The 22,518-nt window shown below is 34.7% G+C and overlaps 1 protein-coding gene across 1 annotated transcript in view; it reads right to left on the bottom strand.

Moving 5' to 3' along the window:
• Positions 1-20,631: 20,631 nt before the first annotated feature.
• LOC124633766 (trace amine-associated receptor 1) overlaps positions 20,632-22,518 on the bottom strand; it is a 55,845-nt gene continuing 53,958 nt past the window's right edge. Inside the window, exon 9 of the mRNA XM_047169097.1 lies at positions 20,632-22,289. Coding sequence (XP_047025053.1) covers positions 21,816-22,289 — 474 coding nt within the window. The 3' untranslated portion in view covers positions 20,632-21,815. The remainder of the gene's footprint in view (positions 22,290-22,518) is intronic.

Here is a 22,518-nt window from a genome sequence, read left to right as displayed (position 1 = left end):
CTAAGCGTGAGGTAGGTAGGTAATGTAGGATTCTGTAGCTTTAAGAACAAGCCCAGATACAAAGTGCAGATAAGAAATGGGAGCTTTCTCGATTTAATACCATACACACGTAAAATGCTTTATGCGTCTGAAAACGTACAAATAGCGCGTCGCATACCAGAGACATGCTTACTTTCAACTTCTGATCGCAAATACACTGGTCACGATTACGAACAGTCTCAGTAAGACCCGAGCCAAGTTTAAAAAACACCTTTTATATAAAACTACGTTTGATGTCATTCAATCACAAAGACAGAATTGTTTTCTGTTGCAAATCCTATCCACCTGTATCCTATCCTAATCCAGCATGCATTGCAGGTGTGCATTGCACAAAAACCAATGGTATCCTATTCGAGAAGTCAAAAGAGTCGACCTGCCAACGTCAGCTTCTGCGCTAAGCAAGTGTTCTTAATAGTACCATCAGAATTACATTCATCGTTGAATGAGGTGAATTAATTTTCAGAAACCACAATAACAGTAGGAGCCAAAGCATATGATCGCTTCATAGAGCTCTGATTGGCCCCAGGTGACCAAGTCAGGTCTGATTTGTTCGTTCATCAGATCTTTGAAAGTGTTTCGGTGGATACTTACTGTCGTTCTTTGTGACACAAAATATGGTATATAAACGTCCTCCGCAAGAGCGAAATTTTCCCGGTGTGCGGTAGTGACGCACAGTATACAACACTTATGTTTCTTTCGATTTGCTGGCTCCACCAAGAAATGACAAATTGCAAGCGTACATTTTGAAAATCTTGGCAAAACTGCAGGTTTCAAGTACGAATACATGAAGTGGACTCTCACAGATACGTACATTTTGCCTATTCGTGAACTAATGCAAACATTTCGGTGGAGTCCCGGCTTAGGCCTCCCCCACATTAGGTGTGCGTGATTCTCGGGCGTGTGAGTAGAGTGGGCGCCGCGCGTGCGTCGCGAGCGCGCTGCGTGAGCGTCGCGTTTTGCTGCCCTGCGGCATTTACCTACAGCGTTTAACTGCTAAGGCGTTTAGCGGGCGGCGGGGATAGCGCCGCGTGCTCGCCGCGAGCGCGTCGCTTGCACTCTTCACACATGCCGCAGGGCAGCAAAACGCGACGTTCATGCAGCGTGCTCGCGACGCCCGCGCTACTCACACGCCCGAGGATCGCGCACGCCTGATGTGGGGTCAGCCTTACCATAGTGAGTAAGTGCACAGAAAATTCCCGTCATACAAGTGTTTCTCCGCAGTAGTGAAACTATCCTACCCTATGCGCCTGCTGATGATGATGACTCATTTTATCATCCATCCAGCTATTCCCCAACTATGTTGGTGTTGCCTTCCAGTCACCGAATCTGTTTGAGTACCAATATTTTGCTTGGAGCGACTACCTATCTACCTATCTTCAATCCAGTCTCACTACACAAGACGATATCCATGGTGAAACTGACAGACTTTCTGGCTTCTGATTAGTCGCAGCAGCTGCAGAAAATGTACAAATGACAGCTTCGTCAGACTCAAAGCATATAGACATAGATTATAACTGTTTCCTGTGAAAATTACTTACTGGCGCATACGTAATAATTTTCCAAATTGGCTGATTAGATCCAGAGATATTCACAACGTCACAAACTTTACTTCTTTTGTTTAGATAAATGGTCACATCCACAACACAACCTTGATCAATGAATCTATGCGACTGCTAAGTGCTGATCCTAATTATACTGTCACGTGAAAGAATGCACCTACGGGATAAGTAGTATTTTGACTATTCTATATTGCCCACGCAGACGAAGTTGCGGGCAACAGCTAGTTATTAATAAAGGCCGACATCACAGGCTTGTTTTTGCATAGATTGCTTATTACTTAATCAAGAAATCTGTCATTCATTGTCATTCGCAGACAGATGGCGTAGGCGATTCAAGCTAGGTTATTTGAACCAATCGTTCGGCTTTCACTTAAATTGCTCCCACACAATCTTTGAAACGTCATCAACATTTTTTAGGCTTCAATCTAAGAATTTTATTATTCGGCATTCGAAGAAAATGAAAAAATCGTTTAATTTTACTCCCAGACGATATTTGCTTAACTCTTGAGCTCGTTAGAATGGAATTGCATTGCTAATGTGTTTTGTTCAAAAAATAAATTAAGTTTAGATATTACCTAAATCGGTTTATATTAAACTCGTTTAAACAGTCGTTTCATCGACATTACTGTATGCATTTTGAGCTAATAACTATAATGAAGTTTTGTCAATGCAATCAAATATTTTTTACATAAATTGTGAATGGTGTGAACTTTTAGGATACATATGTTGTAACAAAGTAACTGTGAGCACTACAGATAAAAATATCAAAATCTCTATAATTAAGTGTTATGCCCTTCTTTTAACGACGTCAAAAATTATCAAATGCCCCGCTGTGGGTTAGCAGCGGTGAGGGAGTGTCAGACTCTTACTGACTAAAAACCGTCGTGTTCCGTCGTGGGCCTTTTATGTACCAGGGCCGCGGTAACTCTTTCGAACAACCCGCAGCCCCAGCAGGCCTTGGCCCGCTGGAGGTATTATGCCCCGAAAGAGCTACACAAAAGCTGGTAAAATATCACTGTAATCTTAAAATCGAAGTTCAAGGAAGAAACGATGCGTTCTCGTAGAGTGGAAGTTTTAAAGCATTCCGGCGTAGACAATACTTGTAACTTAATTCATTCACAAGCTTAATACCATTGAAGATCTCAAAACCCCTACAAAAGAACAATTTCATACTAACACCACAACATTATGAAAACAAACCGCACAAGACTTCAAGTTTCAGCTCAGGCAGTCCGTAATTCTGAAATCACAACGTTTTATTGTACCTTTTCCACAATATGAAACGTAATATCGCGTATGAAAGCGGCTCTCACTAGCTAAAACATAATGTTGTAGGTTTTCTGAATGCATTTAAAGGGGTCACATCTAACCTGGAAAAGGCTTGTAATGTTAGTTAGCTGTAAGTTTTTGATTCAGTTGCGAATCTAGCAAATGAATAGGTGAAAACAACCTTTTATTTCGTCAGTGGAAAATTAAAACTGACACGTAGCCCGTGTACTTCTCATGTGTTTGTTACTCTTTTAAGAGTAAATTGCTGTTTTCAATCGAATTATATTTTGGATGGAACTAACTAGAGATAGATTGTAGTTACAATGCTTTTCAGCCGTGAATGTCCATCCATACATTTTCCTCCTCACCTCCTGACGGTCTATAGCAACACAATTGTTCTAAACGAGAAAGTTTGTGAAACCTTTTACGCTCACGCTTTTGAACAGATCAGAAATAAATACAGTTATATGGCTAATAAATGTAAACTCGGAAGAATATAGATAGTTTACTTTTATTAGAATGCGAGAAGTAGTTAACAGGACGCTGGTTAAGAATATTAGTCTAAGAATACAACAAGTTTGTTCTGAAAGGCGATTCATGAAAAAAGCCTAGATGTTAAAAGTACACAGACATGAATACACAAAGCTTATTCCCAGCGAGAATTTCCCCCAATAAATATTCTATTCAGTCCATAATGTTCGGCTCATGATGGATTAGTGTGCAACGTGCTAATATCGAACTGTGTGCTTTGCCAGATGAATTTATGCCGTATTTTACAGCCAATATTAATTGGCTGTGAAGTTATTTATTACTCTATGGAAGCTAGGTAAGCTGAACGTGGTCAGATCACCACGTGGATATAAGGACATCGGCTAATGTTTTGAAATGTGACATTCTTTTTGCAATTAGTTAGACCAATCAAAAATGTGGAGGCTAACAGTTATAGTTTGTCTACGCTATCAATACTAGTCTATACTATCTATTTCTATACTAATTTAATAAAGAGGAAACCTTTGTCTTGTTTGTTACTATAAAGGCTCCGAAATACTGAAGCAATTTGAAAAATTATTCACTGCTGGAAAGCTGCACTCTTCGCGTGTAACATGAGCTATATTTTATCCCGAAACGGAGTAAAATTATACAATAATTGTTTAAAAAAACAAGTTCTTTGTAAAATAAAATCACCCATTTGAACCAAATTTTCCCTTTTCACAAACATACTTAAACATCAATACTGTGCTCGGCTTATTTACAGAACATTATGGTTTTATCTAGGTGTATTTATAATTAACATTAATGTTTGCAATTTTGTATTATCTTTGTTATTGCCAATTATGTTTCGATTATTATTAAGTATACTCATTAAATTTTAACAAATGTGTTTGAATAGGAGAATGTTACTCTGGTCAAAATTTTACATTCACATTTAATAAAGTCAAGCTCCCATCTGACCATTTTATGCAATTTCAGCGTACAAATAATGCATTAGTTAAATACTAGCACTGGTTAAATACTAAATATGAGACCAAAGTACGTAATATATGGTCTGCTACCTGTTTCTCGTGGATCCAGCCGCATCTCGAGAGGACGCACTCTTCTAAAAAGTTTCCTATGACCTTCATTAGGCAGTGATTAAAATCGGCACATGACAATGAGAAAGACTTCGCATTTATTATACAAGTACATAAGTATAAAATTAATAGCATGTTCACTTCGAATTTATATTAGTTCAGCAACAGTAGCAGAACTAATTAAAGTAAAATTGACACTTTGATTTTCATATATATCCTTCTTATTAAATGAGTACGTAATATGTTAGTCTATCTCCTACCAATCCTTCATGAAATTGCTCTCGTGTGTAAAACTAATTAATTCAAAGACGATTCGAGCAATTAGTGATCGGAAATGAACATCTGAACCTGGTCGGGTCATCAAGTGTAATCAATTAATTACCTACAGGATGTGTGCTCGGATAGTTATAGGTTCCTACTAACTACTGCTTCATCTATCGATGTCCTTATTAAGTAACTTTATTTACCTTTTTTTAACGACGTCAAAATTCATCAAATGACCCCTCCCGCTGTGGGTTAGAAGCGGTGAGGGAGTGTCAGACTCTTACTGACTAAAAGCCGTCGTGTTCCGTCATAGGTCTTTTATGTACCAAGGCCGCGGTAACTCTGTCGAACAATCCCGCAGCACCTGCAAGCCTTGGCCCTGCTGGGTCCCGCTGGAACTTTACTTACCTACCTCACTAAAACTTTGTCAATTTCACAGTCCGGCGTGAATTTTTACGGTCGGGTGACTGTTCGACCGAGTTTATAAATAGTGTGGCTAATATTTTTAGGCTCACCCCTAAGGTAAGGAATAGAATTACAGCACGTACTAAGCTCATTTAAATAGCAAATAAATCTATTTGAATACAGTGCTCCTAAAATATATCCGATTGAAGTTCGGAGGCTTCCATTCAACGGCTTGAATGAGACCGTCTTTTTGCGAATGTATGGCACAAAATAGTGTCACAGCACAGTTTTCTGCAGTACTGTAACTCAGATCGTCAAAGAAAATGGAAGAATTGGTTATTGACTCTGATTGGACAACTTTAGGTATATGAATCAGTGCCTTAATACGGTATTAAGTAGACTTCCACTATAAAATTTTAGGTTCGCCAACGCTTTCACTCGCGACCGAGGGTACTTCTTTTACGATATGGCCTATGTATTTTTTCAAACTCTAGATTATTTATCAAATCAGTTCAGCAGTTTTGGCGCGAAAGCACGTCAGAACACAAAGTTGCGTACGTATTCATAGATATGTATGCGTAAAGAAAACTACAGTGTTTTGTTTTTTACGTGTACTCGATAGTTTGGTAAACGTTTCGATACCTTACTGTATTACATTCACTGTGGGACAGTTCTACTAGAAATGTATCCCCCGGGCATAGAAACAGCTGTGCGCTTTAAACTAGTAGACATATGGGTATTTGGCAATAGGTTGTATATTTTATAGGCCTTTCGGGTGCTTATATGATAGGTGGACCGTTCATTTGACGATGATAAAAATGAAGTTTTAATGCTACAATTTACTCTTTGACAACTATACAGTTCAATGTTACAAAATGCTCAATGAGAGGAAGGAAAATTATTCCTAGCAACTTACCTGTCTTTGTTCTGTCGATGTTTCATCCACTATAACTGTAAGTCCTTACTCAATAACTATAACTTCTATATTCAATGCGTTGACCAAAAGTTCCACAAAACGTAAAACAATGTAACAAATAAAGAAAACCCCACCTTTCTAAAAATACACCCGCGAGGCTAACAAAGTTAGCGTTATAAAGTAAGAACCTCCGCACACTGATTGTAATGCGATTTCGTGTAGCAAAATGGTGAGTACAAAATAGTAGCTTGTCTTTCTTGTAAGTCATTTTGTGTCAAAACTGTACTTAGTAAGCATTAATGAAACTGATGAATATTTGAAATTATTAATTTTTGTCAGAATTTTTATAATTATGTTTATATCACTATTTAAAGGGTCATGACTGACTGATTTATTGTTAACATTTTATTTGGTACAAGATCAAACTAAATAGTGAGATATTCTTAAAAACATTGCTTTAGCCTTTATAAGAATTTAAAAATGAGAGTGAACTATTTCTTTGTTAATTTAAAAGGGGTTCTAATTCTTTTTACAACTTGCTTGACACCAAGAACTCAGAATTATTTTACGTTCGTAAATAAAAACATTTTCATTCAAGGATCGTGACTTCGTGAGCCAACAAACTTATGTTAAATCGTTATTTATAGCGACAAATATAATTTCCGCAAAACGGTTCAACGTTCTGCGTGATGTTTTCGCCGTGTTCACTATACTTAGAAAAGTTTTCAATATTTCGAATATTTAATAAGTATTCGATTTAGCTATCAAAAAAGTTTAATACTTCCTACTGCTGAAAAAAATTGTTTTTTAAGGAAAACTGATCAGACTTAGTTCCAGTCTGCCAAAGTTTATGACTTTTGATACAGCAAGATTTGATATTTGACGATGATTTCGTCCGAGCCGACTATCGGTAGCTGTTTTTATAACAACGAGATAATGATATTTATTGAACAAAAATCTAGACACAGGGAAATATTTACTTATTTGGATTGTTTCCACATAATAATGTACATAAGCATCTTGCATAACAGTACGGTACAACATACAGTTTGACTACAAACACAATTCACGTCATGACGTCACAAAAGTCAATTTAACTTACTCTGACTGTATCTTGTATTAGCAAGTCTAGTCTAGTTCTAGAATTCAATGTCCGTTGGTTGTATTTCGCATGACTTTAGTCTCTCTAGGAATTAGTAGCCCGAGAGTGATAAAGTTTTAAGTAATAGGTCCCATCTTAATTGAGGTGAAACGTCATAGAACATTTTGGAGGAGACTCTGTTCATTGGGTTTGTTTTGTTAAAACATATGGGATGGTAGGTACATGTTTCCATAATTGGAAAAAATATAGGCTTCTTGATTGTAAGAAATAACGTAAAATAATGTTTCTGTCAAAACTTCATCTGCTCATTGCCCATTGAAGGTCAGACTACTAGGAGGTTCTATATCGTTATACCTATGCGGTTACAAAAAAAACAATAACTAAATGAATAAAATATCTTTATGTAGTTAGGTATAAGAAATAACAATACATCTGAACCTCATTAAACGTCACACAGTTTCCTTATAAATCAAACACAGTTCAGGAACTCTAAAGCACACACTATAGCTAATTACGTATTTTAATTAAGACGCTAAGTCGTCCCACGTACGTTACAACTTGTCCGGAGTTTGCCGCAGCAAAGCTGAAATAGTTCTAATTTCACGTTTAGTCAGAATACGTGTTAGTTGTGATTCTAAGTGAATAAGCATGACTTTATAGTATGGCTCTCTAGTGCTTTGTGTTTGTTCTATGAAGTACCTATAAGTATGTTTCTGGATAATACATATGACCTCTATTTAGGATAACAAAGTAATTTATCAAAAGCTATATTTGTCTATCCCGGCACATGTTTCTTCTATCAATCCAATTCGTTCCTTAACTTAGGCATATATATGAGTAGGTACATTCTTCTTTATGACGCACCTGTTAAGGTGGGCACTTTGTATAACAGCAACACCATTATTTAAATGTCCCACAACATCGAAATTGTCTATCAAACTATATGAAAACCATTCAATTTAATAGCACAAACTTTTCAAGCCTCGACTCACAAACTATGCTCTATTTTCCCGCTTTGTTTGTTCGGAAAAACATGTCACACACTTCTTCAACAAAACGCATATAAATTTTCATTCGAAAATACTTTTTTATTCTTAAAAAATAAATTTTCATTTTGTTTTTCGTGAGTAGAAGTGGATGTGTGTTATCTGTGCGGCGCTAATGGCGGGGCTCGTGACGTCACTTGACACTCATTAGGCGGTGGTTACGGTGTGCTGGATGAGTAAACAATGATGTTTTAGGATCTGTTTACATGGTTAACTTTTTTATTTCATTATTACAAGACTAAAGTACAAAGTTTTGGAGTGTAAAGATTTTTTTTTTAGATATTAAAAGAAATAGGTCTGTCACTATTGTATCCACGGAAACTGGATAATATATATTAATATAAATTATAATGTAGTTAAGCCTAGACTCTAAAATCGACTAAGTAAGCCACCGAAATTGATAAAAGAAATCTCTCCAGACAATGCTTTATAAAAAAAAAACGTGGTCCTAAGATACGCAATAAAACATTGATTTTATACGACTGTGGGATCAAAAAGAAAATGGAAATTCTATGTAGTCGGCTTCTAAGTGTGCCCTCTGAAATATATGGGTATCCATTATAGTCCGCGACTTCGAAGGTAGCGTAATATTCTTCGTGCGAAGTTCAAAACTGTGTAAAAGCATTCTTGTCGTACAAATTAGATTTTAAAGCGCGCCGCTGTCGCAAGCACTTGACACTCATTACTGTGCGGTTTGGGGAGAGCCGCACAAACAATAGTGAATACTGTGTACGGGCCCCAGTGCCGTGTCACTGATCCCTGAATAAATTCCTCTGTGGAAAAGAAAATAAACGGGTTCCTGTTTTTGCTGTGAACGGGAAAACTTGCATGCTTGCTGTATTATTGTTTTGAATGCTGGGCCTTTTTGTGATAAAATGCGCATTTAGCACTGTTCAGCTGTTTTGCTAAAAAATATGAGTTCTGTTATTTAAAAAGTAGGTACCTATTTTTAAACGAATTGAACAATAACAAATAACTACATCTTTTATTTTGTATGAGTAAAAATGAATTTTAGATTTGAAAAAAATACCTACAGAAATAATTCTCTAAAACTTACTTATACCTACTTCGTCATCTACATGAAATAACAACCTTCGGTAGCTTTTTTGTAAAATAAATTTCCTAAAGAAGTTTTATATAAAATGAAGAATTTTATAAATAAGTTATTTTTCCGAAACAGGTTAAAGGAGACACTTTTGCAACATACAAAAATAGTCTCGGTCCAAAATACACAAGTATTTGACATTTTGATACCCATCAACATCGATAGATACCAAAAGTCATTCCTTCATTCATGGATAAAATGTATTAAGGAAAATATCCTGTACCGTTTGTCTATTGACTACCTCCTAGTCTTATTTGTTTTTCAGTACTGAAGCTACAGGTATTACCAGTCGCACTCGTAATGAACTTGTTCAACGAAAAGTACTTTAAGATTCCTGAGCTGAGCTTGTACTTAAAGGCGTTAGTGTTTTAAAAGTAGTTCTTTGAGCATCTTTTTAGCCTTCTCTTTTTTTTAACAATTACTTATTACCTAATATACCTCTGTATTGTTGTTGAATCTCTATATTAATCGTTACTCATGGTTGAGTACGTCGTCAATCTATTTATTAACGACTAGCTGTTATCCTGCGGCTTCACTCACGTCCCGTGGAGACTGCTACTCCTACCTTCCTATGTATATTACTCGAGGATAATGTAGCTTGCCAGGAGTGAAAGAATTTTCTAAATCGATTCAGAAGTTTCGGAGCCTTTAGAGTACAAAAAACAAACATGCAAAGAAAAGAATGTCTTCTTTTTATTATATTAGTAGGTATATGGATTGAAGTATGATTATAGAATTATTAGGCTTATGCTTATTTTATCGTAGTTTATTCTATAATTGGTGATAGACACTCGCACATACCGTGAGTGTAATAAAACCACAATTTAAGGTTATAATTGATCAATTTGTCTCACCATAGGTGTTCCTAACATCGTAAATCGAACAAGCATTATAGTTTCCAATCTCGTGGGCCCGCATGCACGCAATCAATTTGAACTGTATTTGGTGTTAACGGTGCGAAAGATTTCACATTGATCTGTGTTCTGTACTTTCCTAGGTACGTCTACGTGACCGAACTGTGAACAATTAGATGGTTTAGTATTGTTATGCTTCAACAAATGGGGTTGTTGATGGTATTTGTGAAAATCATTGGAAGGTTAGACAAGGGTCCTTAGTTTTTACATCAAGGACAGTAAAAAATTTAATAGGTACAGGATATGCAAAGCTACGGAAAAAGACCATGCCTTTTAAAATAGAGTCTTCATATTACAGTTCGAGACTCTAAACGTATAATTTTCATACTTTTGTCACAGGAATTTTGAATCTGAAATATACATTCAAAAAAATGCATCCTAGAAGTGACAAAAAGAATTGTAGCTTTTCCTCTTGCGATGAAATCTAAAACAAAAAAAAAACGAATATTTGTCGACTGCATAAAAAATACGCTTTCAAGAATACTGTTAAAATGCTAAAGTCCTCAGATAATGGGACTAGTGGTAGCATCTGAAAAAAACACAGGACTAGATTATAACTTCACTCGGAGAAAATGGAAAGGGAGCAAAACAAAACACTGCTGCATCAGACGGCAACCGGCCAACATGGTGGACAGCTGACAGAGAATATAGTAGGTCAACTGGAATTATTTCGAGTTTATCTTTAAAAACAATGTATTAAGTTATTGTGTTTGAAAATGATGAAATGTAAACTTATTTTTAAAGCCATTAAAGAAATGCTACAATATATCCAAATTGAAACGATATGAATAATATTCGTATAGCAAAATGACAATATTTTTTTATTTATTTATGTTTGACGTTAATCACCCATTAATGTTTTTTTCTTTTTATAAATTGTCTGTATCAAAACGTACATTAGTTGATTTACTGTGGATATTCCTGTATCGTGTGGCGGTAAACTCGTAGAATTTTTATAAAGTGCATCTTGTCTCCCGACAAAAAATGTTAAAAAAGTGGGTACTCATCTCTCATGATTTTTAAAAACATCAAATAATACGTTTTTTAGCAATCTACTTTTTTTGTTTACAGGTGTACAGACAACCTTAGACTATAATTACTAATAAGACAGATTGATCAAACAAATAGAATGGAAACACCATAAATATTAAATATGATAAAAAACAATTAGTTGTCAATCCGACAAAACCAATACCTATTCAAAAACCAGTATCGATAAAATATCCAAAGGTCCCACCCATTACAATACAATTTGGTAATTCATCGACAAGTTAAGCACAACACTAACCTATGCCAAGTGTTGTTATGTGAACAGAAATGTTATTGCTTGGCCCGCCGCCATCTTGTGTGACTCCGTGACTTAGTCTTGGCTAACGTGGCGTGAACTTCTTGTAGACTGTATCATTCATGAGTTGGTGTTTCACGGTTTCTGATTTGATAATAATTAGGTACAGGTAACAAGTGATATTTATCCAGTCTTCTATGGTTTAAGAAAACATTTTTTTTGTACTAAGTAGGGGCTCCGAAGCTACTTAACCCATGTCACTGTTTAGTGGAATAATTCAGTCAGTTTTAATTAAACAAAGTCGAAATAAATCCGTGTTCCAAAGTGCTGCCTTTTTATTTTATAATTGATGTCCTCCTAGCCAATTATCGGCTACGGTCGCTGTTCTCATGTAAGGAGATCAGCCAACTGACCAGGACATATTATAGTGCACAAGCATTTGCGTAGACACAGGACGTGTACTCACTATTCCTTCACTCTCATGGCCTGATGGGATAGCAATCCGACACGACCGGAGAGAGATCAGGCGCAGGACCGACATTAACGTATAATTATTTTTATTTTTTGTTAATTAATCATTCTATGATTATTCTATTATCTACTCAAATTATCTAAAATTAATAAGTATAAGTGTCTAAAATTATCTTATTTATTAATATCTTGAGTTATTTTCAAATTCTGAAACCAATTAATCGAGTTACAAGTCAACAGCTGTTCAATTACCTTCAGTTTTCAGTCTCATCCTACCTTCCTACCTATATTATAAATGTGAAAGTTTGTGAGAATGTATGGATGTATGTTTGTTGTTCAATCACGCAAAAACGGCTGGACCGATTTGATTGAAATTTGTTATGTAGATACCCTGTATTAACACATAGGCTACTTTTTATCAACACACCACGCGGGCGAAGCCGCTGGCGAAAGCTAGTTAGTAAATATAGTGTACTAGAGTGCCGCTTTCAGTATCTAATCAGTTGAAGTGTCATAGATACAGAATGTAATGAATAGAATATTAATATTGCTAACTACGTTCAGTACTTATTCATATAAATATTTTGCTATCAATAACCTATAATTGAGATATAGCGACATCCTTAAAACCATTCATCGAACCATATCGTTATCATAATTCGTCATTACGTCTCACAATCCTCCTATTATGGGACTACACATCATGCGTCAAAGTTCCTTTAAAAATAAACATTTAAAGAATCCTTCAATTTCAAAATCTTACTCTCACTACCTAATTCATTTATCCGTCATCACAAATATCGACCACAGACATGTGAACACCCGTTATAAATTGTGGCAATCGCTAGAGAACACTCAGTATAGCTACCAATATAACAAGTGTTGACCTCAATAAAACATTTTAAATGGCCTAGGATTGACAATTTAGTGATATAGATAGTAACTGTGGTGGCGTGGTTATTTATCGTTTATGTGATCTTCAAAACAACTAAACTAAACCCAGTTTGCGTTTTTACTAGCTGTGAATTATTTTGACTGTACGACTTGTGTATAATGGGTAATTAGAACGATTAAGAACAGATAAAGAATACTTTGTGTCTATTAACATTAAAATAATTTGATGATGAATGCTAAAGTGCTACGAAAGAGCACAATATCTATGCTTGTCTGGTCTAAAGTACCCTTACACAATACCTTTTTTTTGTTTGTTTTAGTAGCAAAACGCAAATTGTTACAGGATCGCAATGTTGCCGTATAATAAAATGGTGCTGGAGGTGCATCACGGCAGTGGACCAATTCTTAACTTTCACGAACCACGAGGTAACGTTGTCACGAGGTAACAAAAGGCCTTATAGTAGGTATTATTTAAACTAAGACAATTGATTAAAAGTTTTGAAGTTCGTTTATTCAAATCTCAACAAATATAGTTATCCCAACACAGTTATTGAAAAATAAAAGAAGCTAAAAACAAAATGTTTCTGTATAGATTGTATCTTGTGATTAAATATACAACGTCAATTTACAAACCAAATATAAACTCCTATTCCCAATAATAAAATACGTACATTTTAACAAAACCAGTTTAATACCGCGGATTATAAATATTAGAAAAGGGCAATTAGCCGACAGTTACGATTGGTCCATAAAATTAGGTAACAAGACTTTCCTCGGAACCTCTAATCGTCGTAAAATATACAAGTTAACATATTACGATGAGGAAAGCCATTTTAAAACTTTTAATTAGACGAATTCCTAACAACTCCTGTTAAATGGTCCAGCCGTGAACTTTGTTCTGTTATAGGCGATCGGCAGCAATTTAGCGCCACGATTCGGTGAAAGTTACTTTTTTTAATGACTATTATGAAATGTTACGGATTTTTCACAACTTTGTAGTGTATTTCAGTAAGTTTCACACTAAATTTTATATATACTAAATTAATACCTAGATACATTTAGGACTTTCAAGTAGGTACATACATAAGGGCAATTATGTTTTTGTTTTATAAGTAAAACAAATGATACAATTACTTTGCCATTATTTCTTCATCTGTCTTCATCGCTAAAAACAATGAAACCCTAAGAAAAATCATGATACAGGGATCCCATATACCTATCAATGCCTATAAAGGTATCTATACTAAACGTAGTACCAATGTCGTAGATATCACATCTAGTGGGAAATTGTGATTGGTATCCAATAACGACAGTTTCGCGAGACGCCCAATTTGTGTCAATCATTTCCTATACATTACTAACAGGCGTCATGTGTAGTCACCCTACATGCTTGTTACGCAAGCAATGTATGATATTGGCTTTCAAATTCACGTAGGTAATAGATAAGTGTATTTTCTTTTAATGTTTATTTTATACGGTTTACTGAGATTTCAGACAATTGCAGCCAATATGAATTTGATCTTAGAAATGTTTAGTTTGATGCTTAATTTAAATAATTATATTCGGTTTACAGATATTAATCACTTGTTATAATATATCAAACGCCAAAAAATATTGTCATTTAATTATAAAAAATACTTAAAGCCTACTAATATTATAAACGCGAAAGTTTGTATGTATGGATGTATGGATGTTTGTTACTCTTTCACGCAAAAACTACTGAATGGATTTTAATGAAACTTTACAATAATATAGCTTATACATCAGAATAACACATAGGCTACAATTTGTAAACATATTGTTCGAAATACTAAACCTGCGCAGACGAAGTCGCGGGCACCAGCTAGTCAATTATAAATAAGTTCATATATAAACGGTAATACCTATAATATGACCTACATATCGTATCATTCCTGTTTTACTATCAGACACAAAAACTTTATCCATCTGTCAGTCAATAAAACACTCGAGTAATATCGCAAGAAGCCAAATACGCCGCATTACTATCTCTAACCCCACACTACTTCTTACCCTTAACACAAATCAGAGCTCAATTTTCCTCTTTAACCGCAGCCTATAAAATAGCACGACACGAATTGAAACACATATCAGACGCGGCGACATGCTATACGGAACTGTGCGCCTACTTTCTGTAATGTTCGAAGCCTGTTTCCTTCCAAGCCAATATCCTACACGAGACTAGTTCTTGGAAATCGCGTTCGACTTCAGCATATTTGTACATGATATTAAATTATGGTGTGTGTGCTTTTCTATGTATTTGAATTGATTTCAGGCTGCTTTTGTTTGTGAGGCGATGTTTGAGGAAAATGTCGGATATTGTTTGTTAGCATAGAATGGTGTAGTAATCTGTTGATATTCTGTTTAGGGGTAGGGGTTCTATAAAACTGATAACAGTAAAAAAGTGTATTCTAGAAATTACTTTGTCCATAGAAGAATATGTTCTTTAGTCGTCAAATCTTGCAATAAATAGCTAGCTAGCTATTTACAATAATTTTAATATGCTTATGTAAATATAAAGAATTCATCTCAGGAAGTGTGTCACAAAATAAAAACTGAACTAATTTTGATGTACCATACTCACTTAGCTGATTCTTACTTGGCTAAATACCATCTTAAGAACTTCTATTTCTAGTCTATAAGAATATCCCATTGTTCGTATAGAACTTGAATAGCAATTCTCTCTGAGACGTAACTTAATAACCGTCATGTTCACACTTCTGAAACCGACTGTACTACGCACGTATACCACCGACCACCAATAGCACCGACTGTACCGATTTTACAATCCGGGGCTTTAGTTGAAAATTGTCTGGCGAAAAGTTCCATTTTATTTCTTTTTCGCCGACCAGGTGGTTCCTTGTTGGGTATCTAGGTAAGGCACTGCAAATCCAGATGCTTTGTAATGCTAGTGATAACACGTGCGATTCTAAAATATTTGTTGGTGTTACTTTCAGTGTTTCAGTATGTCAATTGTCTTGGAAATATTACATTGTGATTTTTTTGAATTGAAGTTACTTTCCGATAATATTAGAATGAAGCAGTGGCAGTCATAATTTTAAATACTGACTCCATATTTTGCTTCTAATAAAACAATATTAATGACAAATTAAATTCACTTTCTGAACAGAAGAAAATCTTTACACCATAATAAAAACAAATGAACCACATTTGAACAATCGCAGGTCGACCACGATAAACAATTATTCAGATTTAAACAATATAATTGCATCGTTTGAGAAATATTATTTCTTCAAATGGATGAGAATAATTTATAGTCTTTTGTACACACATTAAGTGATATTAATCCCGGTTATTTGATACCGCTTGCTAATTGCCTAAGACAATTGATATCAATAGCCTGAAGTGGGATTTTATTGAAATAAATTGATTCCGCCCTTGTGGTCATTTGACTTTTGATTATTGTGAAATTGTGAATAATTTGAAGATATTTTATGTAAAATACGTCATTTGTTTTCAAAATTATTATTTAGATAATATTTTAGTGAAATTAATTGTTTGCTGTCATCTCTTCTTTTATTTTTTAGGAATTTTCAAAACATTTAATATCTAATTGAAATAAATCATATCAACAATATATTTTTTTGTTAAAAATCGAATTTCTTTGGTTATTGATTCTTTGGTTATTGATTGAGTCATTATTCGCTATCTACGACTTGAAAAGACATAGATAAGAAATGTAAATCTACTTTAGTATCTCGAATTTACCTTTATAGATATTTATTTCCCAACTCTATTACACACTAGTGAAATTTCACATAATAATGTGATCATGTGTCAAAGCTATTTACTGTATCTAGTCAGCTAGATTCCGAAGGCAGGGGTTATAAACAATTTTATAGTTTCTATCTCCTATAATGAAACCATCGTTATCCGGTGATGCGGTATATTAAAGTCTTCCTATATATTCTGTTTACGGTTTCTTGTTACAATTTTATAGGAAATGAGCGTATAATATGGGAAGGGTGAAAATTGGATCGTTTTATTATTTTTGTTTCCAATAATAATATTGGCGGGATTGGGATAATTTGGTAGGAAGTTTGTTTTTGATCAAAATAGGAAACTGATTCAAGTTTACTTTAGTTAAAGTACACGTTGCAAATACTTGAGAATGATTTATCTAAACACGACAAACAAGAACAATTATTTATTAATAATTAAATATTGAAGCACTAAAAGAACACGTGATACGTGATATTGATACCTTCTTAAAAATCAAAACCCAAAAATATCGTATTCTCATAGAACTTATTACGATAACAATATACACCATAATTATTTACAAACTAAACAAAACTATAACGAAAACAATATTAATCAATGCAGTATCGATTTGGAAAGTACCAGTAATTTATTGCGCGTCCAGTGAAATATTACACTTCTTTCAGAACCGTTCGTTTCACGTTTCGGTTGAAAACGGACAGAAAAAGTGAATAAAAGAGGGCTTTCCTCGAATAGTTTTTCTCGGCGAACTAAGAGCCATTACTGTATAAATAAACAGATTTATATATTTATAGCCTCTAGTCAGGTGACTGAGTATCTTTTCAATAGAGCTTTCATGTTCTCTCCTTAATTACTTTTTATTTAATTACAAACGCTTTTAATTTTAATGTACCCTGTTCGTATTTAGGTTGAGTTTTTTCTTGGATATGGGTCATTTATAATTGCCATGTTGTGTATAACTGGGTTGTAGAGGTCAAATAGGCAGTGGCTTACTCACACACACACAATGATACTTAGCAGTAAGATTTGAAGCTAACCTTAAAAAAGTTGAGAATTGACAAGGCTAAGGATTGGCCACTTTAATAAAGTGGTTCATTTACAAGACGTTATTTTAGAATTATACCCCTAGCTGTACATGACAATAAATTAAATGTTGACTGAGGACGATATCAAAGCGAGAATACATAAGAATGTACCTGTTTCCCTACAAACAGTAAAAGTCTCAAAATCGCCACACACATGTGCACATAATTTGTATGCAATATTGTTCAAAAACATATACATAAATTATATTGTCTACCAATCAGCTCACCGAGCCATACATATACTTATTATTTTCCCACGAATCATTGCACAGTGTAATATGAAATCTCTTGGCTATAAGATTTCATACCTGAACGTTCGCCCATTGTGTGAAGCCAAAGGCATTTTTGAACTATTGGACATTAATTTTTCTTCAATGCCAGTCATAAATTCGATGAAGGAATAATTATTTTATGGAGAAATCCTTTAGATTCTTGAATAAAGACGTTCAGTATTCTCATATATTTTGAAGCGCAGTACCTCCTTCTTATGTTTTTTTTTTCTCACCTGACCTTTCTACTCATTTTTAATTAACCGGAAATAATTTCAATCCCAATTCAGTCTAATTATGAAGCGAAAACTATTTTTTATCAGCCAAAATTTCTCGCAGAATTTTGTTTGCGGTCTAAAAATACATATAAAAGAAATGTAAACAAAAAACAAAACGTACTACCCATTTCCAACGAAAAGCGCATCTGAAGTCAATGAATATCTCATGAATGTAATTCTATTAACAAGGGTTAGATTCCAAGGGAATATCATACACAGGCGATGGGGTAACAATATACCCATAGCCAGGCCGGTCACGTCTTCAACATTCAGTGGGACCCTCGGTCACACAAAATAGTAATATCGTTCGTTATACTGTGTATTGTAAAACGATCCGTCTGTTCGCACGTGTTATTATAAGGGGGAAATTATGGGAGAATATTATTTAGGAGTTCTATACCGATGGAATTATTCTGTGGTATGGGATATGAAGGAAGTATTTTCCTCTGTAAAAGGTTTTGTGTTGTTCTCTGTGAATGGAAATCATGAAGGGTCTTTATTTGTTCATGCTAGAGTTGAAAGTGTTTAGATAGTTTTAACTACTCAGTAAAATGTTGCCAACCATTTAAGAGTCAAAATCATATTTTTTACAATATATTTTACTTTATCATGAGATAAGTAAAGTTAGAGTAATTTAGGTTCATGTGCATAAAACTGTACATTTGAAAAGTAAATTGGATAAAATTTTGAAAGTAACTTATTTTTTTTTACTTTTAATTACTGTTCCGTGGCTCCATCTGGGCTTTATTTGAAAACGTCAATAAGGACAAACAAACAAATGAAACAGTCCCCGTTCACATTAAACCTGTTAATAAAGAAGACACGTAACGCCGGAAAGCACAGTTAGTCTTAATACTGTGACAATAAAAGACGGTACACGTATTTCACGCTAAAGATTTCCCGTGTCTTCGCTGCAACCATTTGTTATAATTTCCTGACTAAATAAGCCTCGGTGCGAACATAAAAAACATCCTTTTTGTAAATTGTGACAGATTATAATGCCTTGCACAAAAGTGCCGCGTAATTACTATAGGGGAAATTTTTGAATGGGAATTGTTCGTGATTTTGGCACGTGTAAGGTTGTGCTTTTTTGAATATTCGCTGCCATTTTTAGCAAAGAATATAATAATATTGAGCTTTAATCTGAATCGTCTCTGAATGTTTGGATTTCCTTCGCTATCGAATCTCTGTATCTTTCTAAGATTTGCTGTAAGAGAACTCATAAGTATTTGCGTTAGCTCGCCCTTATGTAAATAAAAATAAATACATAAATATGTACGTAGGCAAAAGGATATTGAAGTGCAATAAAATATAAATAAATAAAAAATCCTTAATGATTATGTATCTCAAATTATTGAATCTATAAAATCTCACATTTGGCTGAAAACTCATACATGATTGCAGCCCAAAGTACCAAAATCGCAAGCTTGCACCACAGATAAAACACTGATGACAAGTCTACTAGATAAGCCTTGTAGTCCCGAACATCAACACCTTTAGTACCACTTACTATCCGCTATGCGCTGTAAACCCATTGTCTGGTCATAAAAATTGACGTAAACCAAATATCGTACGTGAACTAGTTTAGCTTGCACCGTAGTAGTGTAGTGTTATTGTTTTACACTGGCGTTTATGCTGACTGTATTTATTTTGTGTGAACTTTATTGAAGAGCTGTGACTGTTTATTGGCATGATAGGTAATATCGTTCTGACAGTATCTACTTTATTTAAGGCGTTAACGTGTTGTCTATACAGATGAACGTTGGCCTCCTGCGATGAGCAGCACCTATTCACTGTAGTCTTATCGATTTGGATGTATTCAGGATAGGTACGGAATATTTTTTTTAAGTTGTGACTTTTTGTTAAGTTTTTATAGGAGTGTGGTACCTAGTAAATCTTTTTTGAAAAATCTCTTTTGAAAACTATCCTATTTATCTTTTAAGACTGTTCATGAGAGAGTTTACTCGAACTGGTCTGGTGGCGTAATTATAGACACACTTCATTACTTAGATACATGAATGAAAGATAGTCATAGTCAATTCATATCATATATGAACGGTTGGAATATGGTAGGTGTTAGGTATCTATATTTTTGTATATAGTTAAGTATGTATATGTATAATCTTACTAACGAGTAGAAACGCACCGTGAACATGATGGCAGAAAAACTTCAGAAAACTACCTTATAGTAAATTCTTCTTACAGCAGATTTTGCACAGATTCATTATTGCAAGATTCTAGAGGATTTACTTAATCTTGTATAGGTACCTACTCATGAAGTATGAATGTTTTCCAATCTATTTACATTGCGTTTACTTTCAGAAATAATTTCATTCGAAATCGAAAAAGGCAGTACCTAGTTGGGTCTGTTTAATTCTAACCAAATAAAACCAAAAGTTATATAAACAATTTATTTTCTCTCCGTTTGCTGATTTCACATTTAAGTAGACATCAACAATGTTTATTAATTAATACTCCATTATGTATAGAAGAAAAGTATTGTGCGATCTGAATAACTTTAAGAATTTCCCTTCAAACAGTCTTATTATTATTTACATACGGAATAAATTCACATTTTGTATCAGTGAATGTTTAATACAAGAAATTATAAAGAAATACAGTAGTAGTTCAACTAATTTAATACGACATTAAAATTAGAAATACACAAAATCTCTTTTATTATAATGTATAAATACAATTTCATAATACTCCGATTCCACTATTACAAAACATACAAAACTTCCTTTACTTGATCTGATACTAAAACTTGTTAACACTCGGTATCTATTCATACTCGGTATAAATATTAACGTTATACAATATACTATTCTTCAGGGAAAATTATTTACACAAAACCATTCGTGTCTCCCAAAGAGGTAGGTTGGAGCTCACAATGTTCTACATCTATAATATTGGCACAATGTTCCTCAACGTTCATAAACCACATTCACACACTATTGAATCATTTACAGAAATCAGACCCGAAGCTACTGGTCCACATGTACTTAAAACTAATATTTCTCTTCTAAACCATCAAACAACTAAGGATGTCTTTTAACTGTCGATATACACTTTTGCTTACATTGGTGTCTATGTTCCGGGGATAAATCCAAATGAACAACATTAACCGCTTTGTCAAAGGTAACCCTCGGAAGTCATCGCGTTAACGTCACTTCAGTGTCACTGGAGCTCCTTGAGCTCTCTTTGATAACGTCAAGTTCTCTATTAGATAACGACGAAGTACGAGAGAATTTATGAGCACTGTATTCACTTTTTTCGTCATGAATGTCATGAACACAACCGTTACCATAGTCTTTGTTTTCATCGGAATCGTCCTCCACTATATCATTCACTTCAACCTCCAATAAATTATCGTTCTCTTTCAGTCCATACGCGTTAAAACTCCTCTCGTGACTTAAACTGCGTATTCTATCGAGATTATGCTCTAAATTTTGCATGTCATCGTCAACACCAGGCGAATCGTCAAACTTCCACTTTATATTTGAATTAAAATGTTCCACACCTGGATACATACTTATGCTATTACTTCTATGCCCGAAAACCGGACAGTTTCGGAACTCTCACAACTCCGGATGCCTACCATTACAAGTCTTGTTGAAGTTGCCCTCATCTAAACTTAAATTGGAACGAGATCGTCCGCATTCCAGACCGGGGCTTGGTCTAAACAGGCACATGTCTGAGTTCTTCAGTCTACATTGTCGTGAACAAGATTCAATTTGGAAGGCTGATCTGTCTAGCTGTCTGTAATCAGTTGGGCCATAGCCATCGAAGAACCTTGGGTCTTGTTTACAAGTACTACTTGAACAGCCTTTGAAGGAACCGGTGCATCGCAAAGGATCGCGATGGCATGCTTTCTGAATAGCGTGAAGGGATGATGATGATACTGTACGTTCTAATATCTCGCCCCAGTACTTTTCTCCAAGGCCCTCAAATTCGCCTTTTGAATGTAAACCATCGGATGTGACGGGGGACCCACAACATCCTGTTGTGGGCTTCTCGTAACTTGGAAACGATTTTGATCTCCGACAGCAAACCTGTAGATAAAAGGAAGATTTTAGTTGTGTTGGATTCTAGTTTATTACTTACTTGCTACTCGATGAATGAATTCCTGAAAATATTGCATTTTATTCCAATTTAGTGGTAAGTTAATTATTTAATTAAATAGTGAATGGTTAATCAATGGACCGCATTTCAATTATAATAAACACAATTGTCAATCAACGCCATAAATATTTGCATTCACAACATAACGACCATTATTTT

This window comes from Helicoverpa zea, chromosome 10, assembly GCF_022581195.2.
Source record: "Helicoverpa zea isolate HzStark_Cry1AcR chromosome 10, ilHelZeax1.1, whole genome shotgun sequence".
NCBI classification, from domain to species: Eukaryota; Metazoa; Arthropoda; class Insecta; order Lepidoptera; family Noctuidae; genus Helicoverpa; species Helicoverpa zea.
The sequence above is the reverse complement of the archived record's forward strand: the minus strand, read 5'-3'. Positions and strand labels throughout refer to the sequence as shown.